This window comes from Manis javanica, chromosome 8 (assembly GCF_040802235.1).
Source record: "Manis javanica isolate MJ-LG chromosome 8, MJ_LKY, whole genome shotgun sequence".
NCBI classification, from domain to species: domain Eukaryota; kingdom Metazoa; phylum Chordata; class Mammalia; order Pholidota; family Manidae; genus Manis; species Manis javanica.
Window position 1 is genome coordinate 123,464,897 of NC_133163.1, and position 22,078 is coordinate 123,486,974.

The 22,078-nt window shown below is 37.5% G+C and overlaps 1 protein-coding gene across 2 annotated transcripts in view; it reads right to left on the reverse strand.

Moving 5' to 3' along the window:
- HMG20A (high mobility group 20A) overlaps nt 1–22,078 on the reverse strand; it is a 64,718-nt gene that overhangs the window by 20,327 nt on the left and 22,313 nt on the right. Inside the window, exon 2 of one of the 2 annotated variants that reach the window (XM_017665713.3) lies at nt 4,526–4,618. In XM_017665713.3, coding sequence (XP_017521202.1) covers nt 4,526–4,614 — 89 coding nt within the window. In that variant the 5' untranslated portion in view covers nt 4,615–4,618. Of the gene's footprint in view, nt 1–4,466; nt 4,619–22,078 lie in introns of those variants that run through there. The other variant, XM_017665714.3, reaches the window with a different exon arrangement.

Genomic DNA, 22,078 nt, shown 5'->3' on the forward strand with positions numbered 1-22,078 from the left:
ATGAATGAAAGCAGATGCAGCTTTCCGGAAATGAAAAAAATGTATACTTTCCTGATTCCTTCTAAAAAACATAATAGATGATTTTAAGCAGAAGTTTCCTCCATTTTTGAGATCCTTTGAAAAAGGGTAAGAGAATCTATGAACTCAGAGCCAACTGTCTTCAAAAAAGAGATGCTATCAGAGATCCAGTCTTGATTTCAATAGCTTTGTTTTCCGAATAGTTCCATCATTTTGGATGTCTTAGGCAACTTGCTCTTTCAGTGTCATGCTCATTTCAACTGTGCCACCAATTTTGAAGTTACTAGCTTTTGTACATTTTATTTCAATAAAATATGAAAATCTGTTTGGGAAAGAATATCAATCCTATGAATCCCTGAGGGAAATGGACAAGAAAGACCAGGAGTGGCCAAAGGCGTCAAATCCTGCTTTGGAGACAAGCTGGATAAAGACTGAAAAAAAAAAAAGGTTCTCTTGTTCCCATGAGGTCCATCCTCTTAGTTACAGTCAACAACCAGACATCTGTGCTCTGGATCCCACACCCTGGAGGCTATTCAGAGACAGGTTTTCATCAATTCTTTCTTCTCCACTGAATCAGCCTAATCAACCTACAGATGTGGCATTATTACCCTGTCTTACAGCAAAATGAAACACAACAGAAACATTCTCTCGTTACTTCATTTTTCTCCTTTTCTTTATAGAATTATTTATAATTTACTGACTTAAATTCTTCATAGGGGAAGAACTGTTTACACTTACTGACTTCAATTTCTCTCCTTTCACTCCTTTTAAACCCAATCCAAAGGGGATCTGTGCTTATACTCTTGTCAGGTCACTGTGTCATTTCTTAGCCCTCATCTCATCTGATTTCCCAGAAGTATTTGACACAGTTGATCTCTTCCCCTCTTCTGAAATTCTTTTTACTTGGTTTCTAGGACCCCAGAAGCCTCTGGTTTTACTGTTTTTCTGTTTTTTTTTTTTAAAACTACTCTATTTAGCCTTCTTTGCTGACTCTTCCTCTTCTGCCTCACTTCTAAACGCTGGAGGATCCCAGGGCTCAGGCATTAGATCTCATCTCTTTTCTATCTATATAGTACTCATTTCTTTGGTGATCTTAACCAGTCTCATGGCTTTAAATATCAGCTACATGCCAATGACTCCCAAGTTTCTCTTTCTAGTCCAGACCTCCCCTAGATCCAAAGCCCATATCAATCTGCCTATTTGACAACTCTGCTAGGAATTCTAATAAGCATCTCAAATTTAAAATCTCTAAGACTTAGCTCCTAAAATTCCTTCCCCAATCACTCAGGTTTCCCCATCTAAATTAATGGCAATTCCATCCCTGTCTCTTAGGCCAAAATTTTGGAGTTGTCCAACACCCAAAAAGCAAATAACCTGATTAAAAAACGGGCAGAGGAGCTGAACAGACACTTCTCCAAAGAAATTCAGATGGCCAACAGGCACATGAAAAGATGCTCCACATCACTAATCATAAGGGAAATGCAAATCAAACTCACAATGAGATAACACCTCACACCAGTTAGGATGGCCAGCATCCAAAAGATAAGCAACAATAAATGCTGGCCAGGGTGTGGAGAAAGGGGAGCCCTCCTACACTGCTGGTGGGAATGTAAATTAGTTCAACCATTGTGGAAAGCAATATGGAGGTTCCTCAAAAAACTAAAAATAGAAATACCATTTGACCCAGGAATTCCACTTCTTGGAATATACCCAAAGAATACCACTTCTCAGATTCAAAAAGACAGATGCACCCCTATGTTTATCGCAGCTCTATTTACAGTAGCCAAGAGATGGAAGCAACCTAAGTGTCCATCAGTAGATGAATGGATAAAGAAGATGTGGTACATATACACACTGGAATACTATTCAGTCATAAGAAGAAAACAAATCCTACCATTTGCAACAACATGGATGGAGCTAGAGGGTATTATGCTCAGTGAAATAAGTCAGGCAGAGAAAGACAAGTACCAAGTGATTTCCCTCATTTGTGGAGTTTAACAAGGAAGCAAAACTGAAGGAACAAAAGAGCAGCAGAATCACAGACTCCGAGAAGGGACTGGCGGTTACCAAAGGGAAGTGGGTGGAAAGGGAGGGAGAAGGGGATTAAAGGGCAGTATGATTAACAGACATAATATAAGGGAGTCACGGGGAAGGCAGCACAGCACAGAGAAGAGAAGCAGTGACTCTACAGCATCTTACTACGCTGATGGGCAGTGACTGCAATGGGGTTGGGGGGGGACTTGATAATAGAGGTGAATGTAGTAACCACAATGTTGCTCATGTGAAACCTTCATAAGATTGTATATCAATGATACCTTAATAAAAAAAGATATTAAAAAAGATAAGAACCATGAAAAAAAGTATACACAGTTTCTGGAATTCGTAGGGTATTTAACTGATTAAAATGCATTGTGACTCTTCAAAAAAAAATTTTTTTTTGGAATTGTCTGTGACTGTTCTTTTATTGCTCTTATAATCTCATCTAGTATTTCAGGCAAATCCTATTCGGCTTACCTTCAAAACTTATCTAGAATTCTGTACTTATCACTAACCCCTACCCTATTTCTATAATCTTTGAAACCCACTCTAGTGAAGTTTTGCCCATTCTAGTCCAACAAAAATACTCCTGTCAGACTTACTAATGATGTTCTTCAAGTCATCCATCATCTTTTACTTAAACTATTTCAGGGGCCTAACTAGTCTCCTTGTTTTAATACGGATTCTATTAAAAAATAAGTCAGATTTAATAGGGGTCCTATTAAAAAAAAAGTCAGATCATATATTTCTGCTCAAAATCCTCCTATACTTTCCCACCTCACTCAGAGTAACAGAGTTACTTAGAGTTAGTGCTTACTCTGACCTCTAGCATCCTACACGACCTAGTTCCTTGCTACCCAAAGTACAGGTCTCATACCAGAAGCACTGGCATCACCTGGGAACTTACTAGAATGTTGAACCTCTGGCCCTTAGAGAATTTGCATTTCAGTAAAATCTCTAGGCAATTAATAAATACATTAAAGTTTGAAAAGTACTGATGTAGTCCTCTAGTACCTTTCTCCTCCCTGTATACCCTGCTCCAGCCACGCTGGCCCCCTGCCAATTTTTAAAAAGGTAGAAACACTCCTACTTCAGGCTTTTTGCATTTACTCCTCCCTCTGTCTCGAATAATTTTCCCCAGATAACTGTGTGCCATCTGAAAGGGTATCTTGCTGCCACCTTCCTTACCCCAGAACGACTCAGGAGACATGGGCCCACGCAAGAGATTTTATTATCTGAAGGAGAAAATGGCTGCCCCAGAGGGAGGGAGCAGCAGCTCGTGGGTGAGAAGGCGCGTTTTTAAGGAGTAGGGGTGGGGTGTGTTCTGCGTGGGTGATTGGATCTTAAGGGGTGGGGTCTTAGCGCACCAGAATTTGCTTTCACCATCTACACCTTACTTCCTTTAGGTTTCTACTTAAATCACTTTTAAAGCCCTTCTGGGCTATCTTATTTAAAGCTGCACCCCAAACCCTTCCTATCCGTCTTCCCTGCTTTATTTGTTAATCTGTAGGTCTTATCAACAACGTGCATTTTACGTATTCACTCTATTTATTGTCTGACTTCCCCAGTAGGATTTCAGCTCTACACCTGATTGGGATTTTTGTCTCGGTCATTCTTTGATATCTCATGCCTAGAACAGTGTCTGGCACATAGCAGACAGAAACTTTTTACTGAATGAATTGGATTTAGCAACTAGGCAGTCTTCAGAACAGTCATGGAGAAGAATTTCATTTGAATAGTAAGGTCAGAAGGCAGCTATTAATGAGGTATCTGTAAAATGAATGTGTGCGAAAGAAACATAATTACAAAGTATAGTCTAGTTTAAAAGAGCTCTAAAGAATATTAATTCATCTTAGAGATTAGCTAGCATTTCAATCTATTGTGAATACATTTCCTCTTTGGAAAATAACTTACAGAAAAGACAAAAATTCAAGTGGAGCAGATTTTCAAGGGAAGAGGGACTGCTGCTATTAACCCTTTTTCTGTATTTCTTTACATTTCTGTCCAAAAACACCAAAGAAAGGAGGTAGGAGGAAAGAAAAAGGAACAGAAGTCAGAGCTCTTGAATAAAGAACCATATTAAAAAATTTGATCTTAAAAAAAAATTTGACCTTTGAGAAAAAAATTATTTTAGTATCTTTGGTAATTCAAATGGAAGATAAATTTGCTGTTTAGAACTAGCCCTACAACAGGTATTTATTTAATGGTGACTATGTAATTCTCTCAACTGGCAGTCACCAATGTTTCTTAGGTCACACGTATTGCTGTTCCAGTTCAGGAATCAGAGCACCGCAGTGACAACTGAATGCCGATTACAAAGCAGCTTACAATGGCTCTCACTCTCTGTGCGAAGCATAACAAACATACCTTCTATTTTTATGATATAAAACTGCCTCTTTAGTACCCCATACCTTGTCAGCTTTGTTTTGAAGCCTAGGCAGAAGCCCAGCGTCCCAAAGCGGCTGCTTACCCAGTTGTAGTCAGCTCATTACTCTCCTTGGAGCCATCTTCATCCGCAAAAAGCGGGGGTAGGGTGGAACTAGTCATCAAGGTTTCCATCTCTCTGAAAGGAAGAGAGAATAAAAAATAATTAATGGCTTAATTACTTCCAGTTCAATTTCCACTAATTTAAGAGCCAGGCTTCCTTAACTTTATCACATCAGTAGCAGAATAGAAATTGACCTAAGTATTTATTTTCTTGACTTGACACATCCATTTAAACTCTCTAGTTAATGGGCTTTTAACCTGGTCTTATCAACTGACTAGACTAAAAGCAGTAAGATTTTAACTGGGACACAGTTTGGAAAATTCCTTTTTGTTCAGTCATAATGTCTTCAAAGGTATTCTTCATTTCCTTTAAAAACTGTTAAACAAAGGAACTCAGAAGCACTGTAACCCTGAATAAGTTCTGCTACCTCTCTGAGAGACAACTGGTCATTTTAGACACAGACAAAACTGCTGACTTAACCCACAGGGTTATTGTGAAGGATTGAACTGAAAGTGCTTCATAAAGAGAAAGGCTAAGATAGTGAGTGCTTTGAGTATTATTATATAAAGAAAGGTGTTGGGGTTATTACAGAGTTACTAGTTCTCAGTCCCAGATGAGTCACCTTTAGATTAAAAGGTGACAAACTGAGCCCTGCAAAAGGAAATGATGCTAAGGAAATAGAGGATGGAAGGCATACCAGTGTGGTTCAGAGTTAAAGAAACCACCCTTCCAGGTCAGAAATATACGCCACATGACCATGATGACCCAAGTGGGAATTGCATGCACCTGGGTACAGGAAACAAGTGAGCTTAATTGAAGAAAACAAATAAATCATGAGAATTTGAGGTTATCAGACTGAAAGGTTAAAAGGACAAAGTGACAAAGAGAGTAATTTCATTTAGTCTATCAGTACAAAGAAAAATTTTTCCTTTTCAGAGCGTACCACCAAGGGCTTCACCCCATAAAGCTAGAAGCTGCAGCTTTCCATTCATCACGAAAATGATATTCAAACAAAACATTCAATAGTGACTCCAAACATCAGCCACTTAAAGTGGAACTGCAAACCACTCAAGAAAAGAGTGCCTCCATCAATCTGGGGGAATTGAGAAGCAAATTACTAGAATTCACTTAGGAGCTCCCTCAGCAGTTATTTCAGGTCTGCTGTTAAGGAGACCTAGTGAAACAGCAATTAAAAGGAAAGCACAGCAGTCCAAACAGAGCTAGGATTCATCCCACTGAGGTGGAAGTACGAAGAAAATGCCGATGACACTGACACCATATTCTAAACGTTCGAGAGTTATTCAAAATGATAATAACACTGATGATTTATTTCTTATTCTTACTTATTTTGTTTTCACTTCCAAATTTGTTATTTGGCAGACCAAGGTCCACAAATGGCTTAATGTGAAAAATACGCAGCTCTGCACATTTATTTCCCGTATCTATACCCACCCCTTATAGTGACTGGGGAATGGAAGGCAGAGAGAGGAGCTTCTGTTCCACCACAGGGTAAGGAGTTCATCTGATGTGCAGGGAGTCTGGCTAGCCCTTTTCAGTTCCTCCATAATAGGGAGGTTTACAAAGGGCTCCAACAAATATCACAAAAATTCACTTCTAGATGTTTTCTAGGATAACCCTGACATAGTATATTTACATTTTAGTTCACATTATGTACAGACGATATTAGAGCCCAGGCTTTAAGGGCTGCTAACATCACCATATACCAGTACTCATTTTACCAAAAGAAAACTATCAATTAGATGCCATATAGCCTAGCTGTAAGTCATGAGCAAACATTCAAATAGCCAGATACATCTGCCCAAACCTTAAAAGGCCTCATTTAATTGACTTCTTTCTTAAAGTCTCCCTAGAAGTAAATGGCCTTTCAAGAACTTCAAGATTCAGCATTTGAAGCTCTTGGCATCCCTCCCACACCTCAAAAGAAGACACATTATCTGATAGGGGGCAAATAAAGTGTCTTTTCACTCACTATGCCAACATAACCCTTTCAGAGTGCCTCACCAATACCTTTAGTCGTTTTTGAAATGTGGAGAGGCAGCTGGACAACAAAACCTTAACAACATGCAAACAGATCATATAAACAGAGGAAGTTCAAAGAACACATATTTCTTCCTTTTTTTCCTCAAGTTTGCTTTACTCAACCCATATGCCTTCAGATATATTTTCTCTAGTGTTTACTGAGAAGTCAGGTCCCTAAGAAATGAGTAATGAAGTGGGGGGAAGGTTAAGGGGCCAAGATCAACAAAAGAAGGAAATGAGAAAAAGTCCAGTGAAATCTGAAGGCCTCTAGTCCACTAAGTTGGAAAATAAAATGATTCCCAAGAATTTGGCTGGGATCCTGCAAGAATCTGCTTTCATATGGTCCATGAGGAGGTGATTCAAACTGAATCACAGCTACCAAGCCACTAATTACCAAAAGCCTTCAGTACAGCATCTGTGCCTGATAATGTTCCAGTATTCAGGTCACAATGAACTTTGAAATTCTATGCAAAACACTTAATGTAATGAGTGCTGCTGTGGAAGAGGAAAGAAGAGAAATATGAATAACGGCAAAGCGATATACAAGTTTGCTTCTTCACTGCAACTTATATAAATAGGTGTTCATGCAGATGCTTCCTTGCAGAAGGGACTTAACCAGTGAGGGCTTCTTTCTACCTGGAGGCCTCAAAAAATGGTATTACCTTGGGGCTTTCACTTTGAATCAGGGGCTGGACTTTATCTTTGGAAATACAAAAATCTCCTCTAACACTAACCACTCACTGAAAAAACTTGATGTATAAAACAGAGCGGCTAGTCAAGATATTTTAATGACTAAAAATTATAATGAGAATTACATTAAACACATTGGATATTTATTGGCCAATCAACACATTCTCTCCCTGTCGTAATACAGAGCGCCAAATCATAATCACAATATTGCTTTGGTCAATATAGAGTTAGAATCAAGGGTGTTAGGTGGAGCTTAAGTTTTCCTCAATTAAGATTGTTCTAGTAACCTTTCCTAACAAAAGGGACTCAAGAATAGATTACATTATTCCAAAAGTGTTGGATGGTGCTGGAAGCACAATTTGTACTTCCCTTTTCCAGGGTTGGACCTTTTCAAGTGCTCTTTCCTCACTTTACGTATGTTAATCCCACTTCATTAAGTCCTCTAACCACATTCACTCATTACTCCTTCTCCAACCACGCATCTCAGAGTTAAGAGATGGGACTCTGCCCTCATTTTCTATACTACAGTCCTTGCAAAACTTCCAGTTCCTTTAAACATCATGTCACTTGGCTATACCAAACTCAAATTTAACAATCTCTAATCACTATCTCCTAGTTATTTCAACTCTCAATTATTTTTACTACTAATGACCTTTAACCACACAAACCTCTATTCACTGACCCCTGGCTTTCCTTTCTCTGTCCAGCTTAGATTCCATGGCTACACTTCATATATTCTTTTGCTAACACTGTCAATTCCTTTGCCTTTTTCTATACTCTGAATGTAGATCAACCCTGAATTTTGCCTCAAGGACGGTGTTGAAGAAAAATAACAAAATAGATTACCAGTGTAAATTTATGCCATTCAACTACAACTGGGGCCTCAATGCTCTCAGCAGTCATTCTGCATGTTCTTAGGATATTTCCCAGCATCACATCAGCTCTGTCAAAACTTCCAACCAACTCAAACCTAACTCACCCAAACCCACTCAGCCTCATCTCTCCACGCTTTCTATCCCTGACTCATACCAAAAGCCATCTTAAGTTATTTTATTTTATTTATTATTTTTTAATAATTTTAAGGTGTTTTATTTTTTTGAGCATATAGTTCACATACCATAAAATTCACCCCTTTAAAGTGTACAATTCTGTGACTTTCATATATTTACAAGGTTGTATAGTTAACACCATAATTGATTTCAGAACATTTTCACCACCCCCGAAAGAAACTTGGTACCCATCAGCAGTCATTCCCCCTTCCCCCCTTCCCCTAGGCCCAGGTAACCACTAATTTGTTTTCTGTCTTTATGAATATGCCCATTTAGACATTTCATATAAATGGCTCATATGCTATTTGGCATTTTATGTCTGGCTTCTTTTGCTTAGCATCAAGTTTTTCTAGGTTCATCACACTTTAGCATGCATCGGTATTTCATTCCCTTTTAACGTTTTGTTTATCCATTCATCAGCTGCAGACCTGAGCTGTTTCTCCTTTTTGGCTATTGTGAATAACACTGCTCATAAATGTTTGTGTTCACATTTTGTGTGGACATGTTTTCAACCCTATTAGACATACATCTACAAATGGAATTACTGGGTCAAATGGTAACTCCATGTTTAACATTTTGAGGAACTGCCAAACTGTTTTCCAAAGCATCTGCACATGTACATTCCTACTAGCCATATATGAGGGTTCCAAAATTCCACATCCTTATCACACTTTTTACGGTGCTAGGGAAATACACTAGAATTCTAGCCCCCTCCAGCCATTCTGTCCCACGTAATGGGGGAAAAACCCTGAGAAGCACTGGTCAAGTTCACAGTCAGGAGCAGAGGCTCACCAAAAGACTGAGACCTAATCATAAAGCTAAAGAATGCTTCTCCTCCCCCCTCACCTTACCACTACATTACCAAAGGGCTATTTACCATCACTCCTTTTACTCTGTACATCATGTCTACTTTTCAACAAAAAATTGTAATGTATACTAAAAGACAAAAAGCGTGATTTGAAGAGACTGAATAAGCATCAGAACCAGAGTAAGATATGACACAGATACTGGAATTAACCAGATCAGAATTTTTAAAAATTATGATTAATACGTTAAGGGACTTAATGGAAACAGTATACAGCATGCATGAACAGATGGATAATGTAAGCAGGGAGATAGAAATTTTAATGAATCAAAAAGAAATCCTAGAGATAGAAAATACTAACAGAAATGAATGTTTTTGATGGCCTCAGTAGTAGACTAACATGGCCGAGTAAAGACTCTTTGACCTTGAGGATATGATAAGAGAAATTTCTAAAACTGAAGAGCAAAGAGAAAAAAGACTGGGGAAAAAAACCACACCAAGTTATTCAAAACTTGTGGAACAATTACAAAAGGTATAACATATGTGTAATGGGAATACAAGAAGGAGTAAACAGAGAAAAGAACAAATGGATTATTTGAAACAATGACTGAGAATTTCTCCAAATTAATGTCAGACACCGAAGCACAGATCCAAGAAGCTCAGAGAACACCAAATAGGACTAATGGCAGACCAAAAAGAAATACTTTACTTAAGAATTATATCTGACTTCTCAGGAATCATGAAAGCAAGAAGAAAGTGGAGGGAAATACTTCAAAAATTGAGGGAATTAGTTCGTAGTACACCAGCCTTGCAGGAAGTGTTAAAAAAAAAAATCTTCAGAGAGAAGGAAATGGTATCGGTCAGAACTTGGATCTACATAAAGAAAGTGAGCACTGGAGAATGAATTAGTGAAGATAAAACAAAAACTTTTATTTTTCTTATTCTTAATTGATCTAACAGATAAGTTTGTTGAAAGTAATAATAGAAACAATATATTTGATTATGTATGCTTATACACAGCTACGTATAAGTTAAATGAATGGTAGCAATGATAAATGGGTTAAAAGGGAGGAATTAGGACTATATTGCTATTATTGGGTACTTGAACTACTCATGAAATGGTATAGTATTATTTGAAAGTGGACTTGGACGAGTTGTAAATGTATACTGCAAACTCTAGGCCAACCACTTAAAAAAGTAAAAACAGAAACACAATTGATACGATAAGAAAGGAGAGCAAAAGGAATTACACAAAATGTTCAATTAAAACCACAAGAGGCAGAAAAAGTGTGGAAGACAAAATTAGAAACAAAGAACAATGGCAAGAAATAGAAAATAGCAAGAAATACTAATCTAGAAGCAGATATTAATCCAACTACAACAATAATCCCCTTAAATGTCACAGTCTACATAAACCAATTAAAAGGTAGCAATGGCTAGAATGGATCAAACAACAATGCCTATAAGAAACCCACTTTAAATACAAAGACAGATATAAATTAAAAGTGAAGGAATGAAGAATGATATAACACCAATCATTCAAAAGAAAGCAAGAATAGCTATATTAATTTTAGACAGGGCAGACTTCAGAGCAAGGAAAGTTATCAGGGATAAAGAGAGGCATTACATAGTGATAGCAGATAATATTCTATGAAGACATAATAATCCTTTATGTATCTAACAACAGAGTGTCAAAATATGTGAGGTCTTGATTCAAAGATATATGCACCCCTATGTTTATCACTGCAATGTTTGCAATAGCCAAGATATGGAAGCAACCTAAGTGTCCATCACTGGATGAATGGATAAAGAAGAGGTGGTACATATACACAATGGAATATTATTCAGCTACAAGAAGAAAAGAAATCCTGCCATTGCCAACAATATGCATGGATCTAGAGGGTATTATGCCCAGTGAAATAAGCCAGGTGGAAAAAGACAAGTGCCATATGATATCACTTATTTGTGAAAACAAAGCAAAACAGAAGGAACAAAACAGCATTAGACTCATAGACACTGAGAAGTGACTGGTGGTTACCAAGGGGGAGGGGAGTGGGTGGGGTCAGGGGAGGGGGTGCTGTTGAACCACTGTGATGTACATTTGACAAAAAAAAAATGTGAGGTAAAAACTGGTATTAGTGCAAGGCGAAACAAATGTATCCATTATAACACCTTTAATACCTATACCTTTAACAGAAATGGACATTTCCAGAAGGTGGAATTCAGTAATCACATAGTTGAACTCAACAGCACCATCAATCAACAGGATATAATTGACATCTACAGGACTACTTCATCTAATGACAGCCGATTACACATTCTTCTCAAGCTCACATGGAAAGCTCACCAAAAACAGACCAAACTCTGGCAATAAAGCACACTTTAACAAATTTAAAAGAACAGAAATCATACAAGGTCTGCTTTTAGACCACAATGGAATTAAGCTGGAAATTAATAAAAGAAAGAAGGCTGGAAGAGCCCCCAAATACTTGGAGATTAAACAGCACACTTTTAAAAAACACATGAGTCAAAGAAGAAATGAAGAGAAATAAACTGAAAAATATTTTGAACTAAAAGAAAATGAAAATACAACTTATAAGAATTTGTGGGATTCAGTGAAATACAAGTACTTAGAGGTAAATTTATAGCACTGAATGCATATATTAGAGGAGAAAAATCTAAAATCAATAATCTAAGCTTCTATATTAGGAAAGTAGAAAAAGAAGAGGAAATTGAATTCAAAGTAAGCAGAAGATAAGAAATAATAAAAATTACAGCATAAATCAATGAAATTGAAAACAGAAATCAATCTAGAAATACAATAAAACAAAAATTAGGTCCCTTGAAAAGAACAATAAAATCAATTAGGCTCTAGCCAGACTCAGAATAAAAGAGAAAAGACACAAATTGGTAATATCAGAAATGAAAGAGGGGACACCACTACAGATCTCATGGACAGTAAAGGGATAATAAAGGAATAGTATGGAAAACTCTGTGCCCACAAATTTGATAACCAAGATGAAATGGACCATTTCTTTGTAAGATACCATCTGCCAAAACTCACACGAGAAGAAATAGACAATATGAATAGGCCTATATATATTAAATAAATTGAATCAATAATTAATAACCTTCTACAAAAGAAAGTACCAAATGGGTTCACTGGTAAATTGATTTACATTCTACATTCATTTTTATTAAAAAAGTGTGACACAAAAGTGAATATCTGAAACTACAGGAGACCAGGGGAAAGTAGATCTTATGGAATGTGCTCTCAAAACAATAACATATTTCCCCATGAGTGCAATACCACACAGCACAGATTAGGTTCGCCTCACTGACAGAAAACTCACAAATTTTGATTCTGATAGAAAAAGAAGTGTTGTGACCTTTTATTCCTCTTCTACTATATGGCAGTCAAATGAGAAATTCCTATTATTGGCTAGAAAAATATGATTAAGTCATTTATATCCTGTTAACTTTCCAGATAAAATTACGTGACAATACACTGCAATTACCATTTAATTATGGGAAAACAGAACATGACCATAATTTTAGTATGGCCTGCCATTTCCTTAAAAGGTTGAATTCTGAAAATTACAATACATCTGAGGCTGATAAATGTACAATCTTATGTCACTGGTGGGGAAAGTAACAAGCTTTTTATAAGTAAGTAATCATTTTACTTCTCGCTAATATATCTTGAGATATACCTCAAACATAGTATATTTGATCCCATCTCTAATTCCCCTGTCGTCTCCTTCAGAAATTTGACTCCAAGTCTGGCTTAGATGAAAAAACTCATCATATGTTATTTTTTCCAAAAAAGCATCTTCTCTGGAGGCATTTATTCTTATTACAAAGTCTTTCCACTTTCCAAATATCTAATTCAGTTCTGGGTGTTTAGTAACATATTTTAAATGACAAATTGATCATTAAAATCAATATATCAATGTGAGCAATGAGGACAATTAGTTTCCTACAACAAATCCACTCAAGACTGGGGTGGGGGACAGAGCACCTGACCATTCTGAGAAAGGATCATGTGCATATAAACCAGAGCGAGGCAACCTCAGGCAGCAGGAAGAGGTCTGAAGCCGGGCGGTCTGACTCTGAGTTCAGGCCATGCCACCAACTAGCTGTGTTTTCTGGGATCACTGAACCACTCACTTTGGTCCAAGATTCTTCATCCGGTAATGAAGGAAAAAATAAATTCTAAATTAGTTTAGGTGCTAGATCATAACAGAACATAAAAGAATATATATATAATTAAATGATATGAACCTGAAACAATTTTACAAACTAGAAGAAAATAGAGGGATAGGTAAAGACTGGAACAAAGATGGCAGTGAGAGAGGTGAGACAGAGACCTCTTCCTAAAACCACATATAATACAAAAATATAATTAATACAACTAATCCTGAAAGAGCAACAGGAAAGAAGGCTGCACCAGACTGCATACACCTGGAGAAAGGAGCAGACCTCATGGAAGAGGGTAATGTACCAAAGCTGTGACCCGGCAGGACCCAAGCCCTTCTCCCACCCCAGCTCACCAGCAGGAGGAAGAGAAACAGAGCGGGGAGGGACTGGAGGCCTGGGACTGCTGAACACCTGGCCCTGCAGATCTGCTCTGGGAGCATGAACCTAAATTGGATGGAGCTCGGGTGATTTAGTGGGGTTGGAAAGCTAAGACAGGCGGAACACCTGGAGAGACGGAGATTCCAGCTGCTTGAGGAAAACAGGGATTCATATCCGGCTGATCTGGGTGGGAAGTCTGAGAGACTTCCTACAAGTGAGAGGGCTGCTAAAGGGGCAAGGATTGCACAGAGCACACTGCTCAGGAGAAAGGACAGGTAGACGAAATTGTCTGGGCGCATTCTGGGAGCCAAGCAGTTTGGGAGCTTAAATGATTTTCAGGCGCTCCATCCCCCTGGCTGGCTATGCAGCTCCACGGCACACCACCATGATACACGATCTGCTGTCTTCTTCCAGATTAGCCTGCTCCTGGCTCAGGCTCGCAAAATGGCAACCTCGGCCCTGGAGTCAGGCCAGCCATCCAAAAGCCCTGCCTACAGCAGCTACAAACACAAAGCATAGAGGCTTACACCTGTCTGTTCAGCCCACTGGTCCTGGCAGTAGAGACAGGCATAACAGCTAGGAAGCAGGAAACAGGTCAATCCTCCCCCCAGCACCAATACCCCTCCCGTGTGACCCCCAACATTGCTCCAGGGGCTGAGCAGCTCCAGAGAGTAGAGCTTTGGGGCACAAGAGGGAACCACAGACAAATTACGAAACATCAAAAGAACCTGGTTCAAAGCAAAATTATGAATTACCTGAGAAAGATTCAAATGAAATCGACGTCATGAATCTTTCTGAAAGAGAATTCAAAATAAAAATCATTAACATGCTCATGGAGGTATAGAAAAATATTTAAGAACTCAGGAATGAATTTAGGATGGAGATCCAATTGTTGATGAACACAACAGAGGGTATTAAAAGCAGATTAGATATGTGGAGGAGACAATAAAAGAGAAATTAGGGAGGAGGAGTACAAAGAAGCTGAGGCACAGAGAGAAAAAAGGATCTCTAAGAATGAAAGAATACTGAGAGAACTGTGTGACCAATCCAAACAGAAGTATTATAGGGGTACCATAAGAAGAAGAGAGAGAAAATGATATAGGAAGTGTCTTTGAGGAAATAATTGCTGAAAACTTCCCCAATCTGGGGAAGGAGATTAGTCTCTCAGGCCATGCAGGTGCACATATCTCCCAACACAAGGGACCCAAGGAGGACAATACCAAGACATACAATTATTGAAATGGCAAAGATCAAGGATAAGGACAGACTACTGAAAGCAGCTAGGAAGAGAAATAAGATCACACACAAAGGAAAACCCATTAGGCTTTCGTCACACTTCTCAGCAGAAACCTTACAGGCCATAATGGAGTGACATGATATATTTAATGCAATGAAGCAGAAGGGCCTCAAACCAAGAATACTTTATCTGGAAAAATTATCATTTAACTTTGAAGGAAGGATTAAAAATTTCCAGATAAGCAAAAGCTGAGAGAATTTAGCTCCCACAAACCATCGCTACAGTGTATTTTGGAGGGACTGCTATAGATGCAAGTCTTGCTAAGGTTAAATAGATGTCACAAGAGGTAATAAAAAGGGATAGACAAAGAGTACAGAATATGACACCTAATATATAAAGAATGGAGGAGGAAAAAAAGGAGGAGGAAAAAAAAAGGAAACTTTAGATTGTGTTTGTAATAGCATACTAAGTGAGTTGTTAGACTCTTAGAGAGTAAGGAAGTTACCCTTGAACATTTGGTAACCATGAATCAAAAGCCTGCAATGGCAATAAGTACATGCCTATCAATAATCACCCTAAATGTAAATGGTGTGAATACACCAGTCAAAAGACACAGAGTCATTGAATGGATAAAAAAACAAGACCCATCTATATGCTGCCTACAAGACAGTCACTTCAAACCCAAAGACATACAGAGACTAAAAGTGAACAGATGGAAAAAGATGTTTCATGCAAGTTATAGGGAGAAAAAAGGAGGTATTACAGTACTTGTATCAGACAAAGTAGACTTCAAAACAAAGAAAGTCACAAGAGACAAAGGACATTACATAATGATAAAGGGGTCAATCCAACAAGAGGACATAACCATTATAAATATCTATGCACCTAACACAGGAGCACCTACATATATGAAACAAATACTAAGAGAATTAAAAGGGGAAACAGAATGTAATGCATTCTTTCTAGGAGTCTTCAACACTCCACTCACTCCAAAGGACAGATCAATCAGACAGAAAATAAGTAAGGAGACAGAGGCATTAAACAACACATTAGAACAGGTAGACCTAATACATCTACAGAAGTCTCCACCCAAAAGCAGCAGGATACACTTTCTTCTCAAGGGCATATGGAACATTTTCAAGAATAGATCATATACTAGGCTACAAAAAGAGCCTCAGTAAATTCAAAAAGATTGAAATTCTACCAACCAGTTTCTCAGACCACAAAAGTATGAAACTAGAAATAAATTACACAAAGAATATGAAAAACCCCACAAACACATGGAGGCTTCACAACATGCTCCTAAATAACCAATGGATCAATGACCAAATAAAAACAGAGATTAAGCAATATATGGATACAAATGACAACAATAATTCAACACCACAAAATCTGTGGGACGCAGCCAAGGCCGTGCTAAGAGGGAAGTATACTGCAATATGGGCCTACCTCAGGAAAGAAGAACAACCCCATATAAGCAGTCTAAAGTCACAATTAATGAAACTAGAAAAAGAAGAACAAATGAGGCCCAAAGTCAGTAGAAGGAGGGACATAATAAAGATTAGAGCAGAAATAAATAAAATCAAGAAGAATAAAAAAACAGAAAGAATCAATGAAAGCAGGAGCTGGTTCTTTGAGAAAATAAAAAAAGTAGATAAGCCTCTAGCCAGACTTATCAAGAGAAAAAGAGTCTACTCATATAAACAGAATCAGAAATGATAAAGGAAAAAAAAATCATTAAGGACATCACAGAAATACAAAGAATTATTAGAGAATACTATGAAAAATTATATGTTAACAAATTGGATAACCTAGAAGAAATGGACAACTATCTAGAAAAACAGAACCTTCCAAGGCTGACCAAGAAGAAACAGAAAAATCTGAACAGACCAATTACCAGCAACGAAATTGAACTGGTAATCAAAAACTACCTAAGAACAAAACCCCGGGACCAGATGTCTTCACTGCTGAATTTTATCAAACATTTAGTGAAGACCTAATACCCGTCTTCCTTAAAGTTTTCCAAAGAGTAGAAGAAGAGGGAATACTTCCAAACTCATTCTATGAGGACAGCATCACTCTAATACCAAAACCAGGTGAAGACACCACAAAAGAAAATTACAGACCAATATCCCTGATGAACATACATGCAAAAATACTCAACAAAATATTAGAAAACCGAATTCTAAAATACATCAAAAAGATCATCTATCATGATCAAGTAGGATTTATTCCAGGGATGCAAGGATAGTATACCATTCGAAAATCCAACACCATCATCCACCACATCAAGAAAAAGGACAAAAACCACATGATCATCTCCATAGATGCTGAAAAAAATTCGACAAAATTCAATATCCCTCATGATAAAAACTCTCAACAAAATGGGTATACAGGGCAAGTACCTCAATATAATAAAGGCCATACATGAAAAACCCACAGCCATCATTATACTTAACAGTGAGAAGCTGAAAGCTTTTCCTTTAAGATCGGAACAAGACAAGGATGCCCACCCTCCCCACTTTTACTCAACATAGTACTGGAGGTCCTAGCCATGGCAATCAGACAACACCAAGAGATAGAAGGCATCCAGATTGGCAAGGAATAAGTCAAACTGTCCCTGTTTGCAGATGACATGATACTGTACATAAAAAAACCCTACAGAATCCACTCCAAAACTACTAGATCTAATATCTGAATTGAGCAAAGTTGCCGGATACAAAATTAATACACAGAAATTTGTTGCATTCCTATACATTAAGGATGAACTGGCAGAAAGAGAAATCAGGAAAACAATTCCATCCACAACTGCATCAAAAAGAATAAAATATGTAGGAATAAACCTAACCAAGGAAGTGAAAGACCTATACTCTGAAAACTATAGGACGCTCATGAGAGAAATTAAAGAAGATACCAATAAATGGAAACACATCCCGTGTTCATGGATAGTAAGAATTAATATTGTCAAAATGGCCATCCTGCCAAAAGGAGTCCATAGATTTAATGCAATCCCTATCAAAATACCAACAACATTCTTCAACAAACCAGAGCAAATAGTTATAAAATTCATATGGAACCACAAAAGACCCTGAATAGCCAAAGGAATCCTGAGATGGAAGAATAAAGCAGGGGGGAATACGTTCCCCAACTTCAAGCTCTACTACAAAGCCACAGTAATCAAGACAATTTGGTACTGGCACAAGAACAGACCCATAGGCCAATGGAAAAGACTAGAGAGCCCTGATATAAACCCAATCATATATGATCAATTAATATATGATAAAGGAGCAATGGACATATGATGGGGAAATGACAGTCTTTTCAACAGCTGGTGTTGGCAAAACTGGACAGCTACATGCAAGAGAATGAAACTGGATTATTGTTTAACCCCATACACAGAAGTAAACTCCAAATGGATTAAATACTTGAATGTAAGTCATGAAACCATAAAACTCTTAGAAGACAACATAGGCAAAAATTTCCTGAATATAAGCAGTAGCTACTTCTTCCGTAACGCATCTCTTCAGGCAAGGGAAACAAAAGCAAAAATGAACTCATGCAACTAAATTGAACTAAAAAGTTTCTGTACCATAAAGGACACCATTAACAGAACAAAAAGGCATCCTACAGTATGGGAGAATATATTTATAAGTGACATATCCGACAAGGGGTTAACACCCAAAATATACAAAGAACTTACATGCCTCAACACCCAAAAAGGAAACAGCCTGATTAAAAAATGGGCAGAATAAGAACAGACACTTCTCCAAAGAAATTCAAATGGCCAACAGGCACATGAAAAGATGCTCCACATTGCTAATTATCAGGGAAATGCAAATTAAAACCACAATGAGCTATCACCTCATACTAGTTAGTATGGCCAACATAGAAAAGACTAGGAACAAGAAATGCTGGCGAGGATATGGAGAAAGGGGAACCCTCCTACACTGCTGGTGGGAATGTAAAATAGTTCAACTATTGTGGATTGCAGTATGGAGGTTCCTCAAAAAACTAAAAATAGAAATATCATTTGACCCAGGAATTCCACTCCTAGGAATTTCCCCTAAGAATGCAGGAGCCCAGTTTGAAAAATACACATGCACCCCTATGTTTTTCATAGCATTATTTACAAAAGCCACAAAAAAGTAAGCAAGCTAAGTGTCCATCAGTAGCTGAATGGATAAAGAAGATTTGGTACATATACATAATGGAATATTATTCAACCAGAAGAAAACAAATCTTACCACTGGCAACAACATGGATGCTGCTAGAGGGTATTATGCTCAGTGAAATAAGCCAGTTGGAGAAAGACAAGTACCAAATGATTTCACTCATCTGTGGAGCATTAAGAACAAAGCAAAGACTGAAGGAACAAAACAGCAGCAGAATCACAGAACTCAAGAATGGACTAAGAGTTGCTAAAAGGGATTGGGGGGAGGGGTTGCGTGGGAAGGGAGGGAGAAGGCGAATAAGGGGCATTATGATTAGCACAGATATTGTGGAGGGTGCCATGGGGAAGGCAGTATAGCACAGAGAAGACACATAGTGACCCTACAGCGTTTTACTATGCTGATGGACAGTGACTGTAATGGGATATGTGGTTGGAACTTGATAATGGGGGGAATCTAGTAACCAATGTGTTACTCATGTGATTGTATACTAATGATACCAAAAAAAAGAAAAAGAAAAAAAAAAAGCCCTGACCTTCTCTTCTCTTTAAGTAAATAAAAGAACAATAAACTATATCAAATAATTTTGTCCAGGAAATAAACACAATTATTAAGAAAAGAGATTAAGTAAGTAAGTACCATAAGATATATGGCTTAGGTCTTCAAATTAACAGGGTATGAGATAGAGAAATTTCTAGTCTCTCCTATAACCTTTTTAATTACAGTATCAATGTTCTTTCCTGCAATACATTTCTGTCACTATTAACTCCAAAAACCTCTTGAGAAAGAATGCCTTTGAGTATTATTATACATGTATTACCAAGTAAGGTACGTGAAGCTGTTAAGCCAATTGAGATCCCATGATGCCAGTTAAATTTCAATCTTCCTTCCAGGCTTCCAAAACAAGTCAGCATTATTATAGTAAAGTAGGTTGTAAGTTTTGGGTGATATGGTTTCATTGAAAGACAAAGAGAGTAGAGAGTACAGCAGTCTATTATAGGTCATAACAAGGTAAGTTCAGAGCTGCAGGTACAGTTTATTTTTTAATTTACATATTTATTAAGCACTGAAACAATAAACATGGTGCCCGGGTAAGAGCTGAACACATCATGCTTTCCCCACTCTTTAAGAGGGCATAGTTTGAAAAGAAAACACAATTTAATTAGCAATTTAAGTACTTAGGACAAAAGCTCTCACAATCATTATACTATGCTCTCGGCTTTCTGAAAGAGTTCATTAAATGATGCAATACTGACCTTAAACTCACTTACTCTATTTAAAAAATAGTGCCCTGAATTTCAAGTCATTGAATTCATGTCTCCTACTGGACGTTGATCAACTGTTAGTAGGATAGTGTCCTTGATATATAATAATGACTACTATTTCACCATTGGCTAGGCATTTTCCATTTTTTAATAGCAAGGATGCAATTATGCCAATTTATCCTTAGTCTTCCACTTAGCCCCCTTGGAGCAACAGTATTCATCTATAGGGCAGCACCCTAAGGTAGGATGCAAATAGAGATAAATTTCGATCCTATACACCAGGATTATTTTAGTAAATGACAGACATTAAGCAACAAAAAATGAGTTGTATTTTCTAGTGTGATAAAGTTTTACTTTTCTAATATTAAACTTTGCAGAAAGGAATACAACTCTACTGATGATGACATAGGCACAGAAGGGAAAGACTATAAACAATACATCCACTCTACTCTTTATTGATAGTGCTGTCAGACACAACTGCTAAATAGACGAGAAGACATGTAATTAGTAAAGGATAAACGCTAGAAAGATACAGTTGACCCAAGTCTTTCTTGGTACAATAAATTTATCTATATATGAACCTCAGTACCATCTATTGCTAGAGAAAAGATTTTAATTAAATGCCAGGGAGAAGAAATCTGCCAATCAGAATTTTGCAAGGAGTTTGTTTTGCTAGGAAATAAGTGGTTAGCAGCTGACATTGTCTTCTTGGCAAAATAAAGCTGCTCTTTCCCCCTTTTTAGAAATGTTTATTTAATATAATCCCTAAATTGGCATTTAGCTTGAGAAGACTGTTTTTGCATATGGCAGAGGTCCCTGTACTTAAATCCCCAGCCCCTCAAAAGCCTAATGTACCATATTTCTATACTGCTTTAGTACTACAGAAAGTTCAATATTCCTTATATTCTTTCACTAGCTCTAGCATCAGTGGTCTATATCTTAAAAACCCCAAGAAGAGCCTGAAGTAGCAACCAGAGGATTATGAAATTCAGAAACTTATTTAGTCATACCCAGCAGCAGACATTTATAAACTCTTATGAGCTCCCAATTTCACTGACCTGATAAAAGCTATGAATGTCTGGTAAATCAGCAAATATCAATGAATAGATGAAGCTTTAAAAATTATTTCACCGAAAGAGATTTAACAATTTTGCCAGAGGTAGAATAAATAATAGTAATAATAATATCAGAAACTTGGCCTTTTCTAAGCATTCAAAATTCTCATTCTTCTTGTTCCCTTCTCTTTTCCCACCATGGATGGCCCTGCATCTGCTAATATACAGAATAAACATTGAGCATGTTTTTTCTGTTTAAGGGGGAATTCTAAGTAAGGTACCTAGACTTCGGAAATAAGTAACATACCTCATGTACTAAGCATTAAGAAACATGATAAATCCCTAAAACGTTTCCTCTTGAAACAAAATTTCTTTGTTCTAAAGTTGGTAGTGAACATCATATGGAAACACCAAAGACCCCAAATACCTAAGCAATCCTGAGAAGGAAGAATAAAGTGGGGGGGGGGGATCTCGCTCCCCAACTTCAAACTCTACTACAAAGCCACAGTAATCAAGACAATTTGGTACTGGCACAAGAACAGAGCCACAGACCAATGGAACAGAATAGAGACTCCAAACATTAACCCAAACATATATGGTCAACTAATATTTGATAAAGGGGCCATGGACATACAATGGGGAAATGA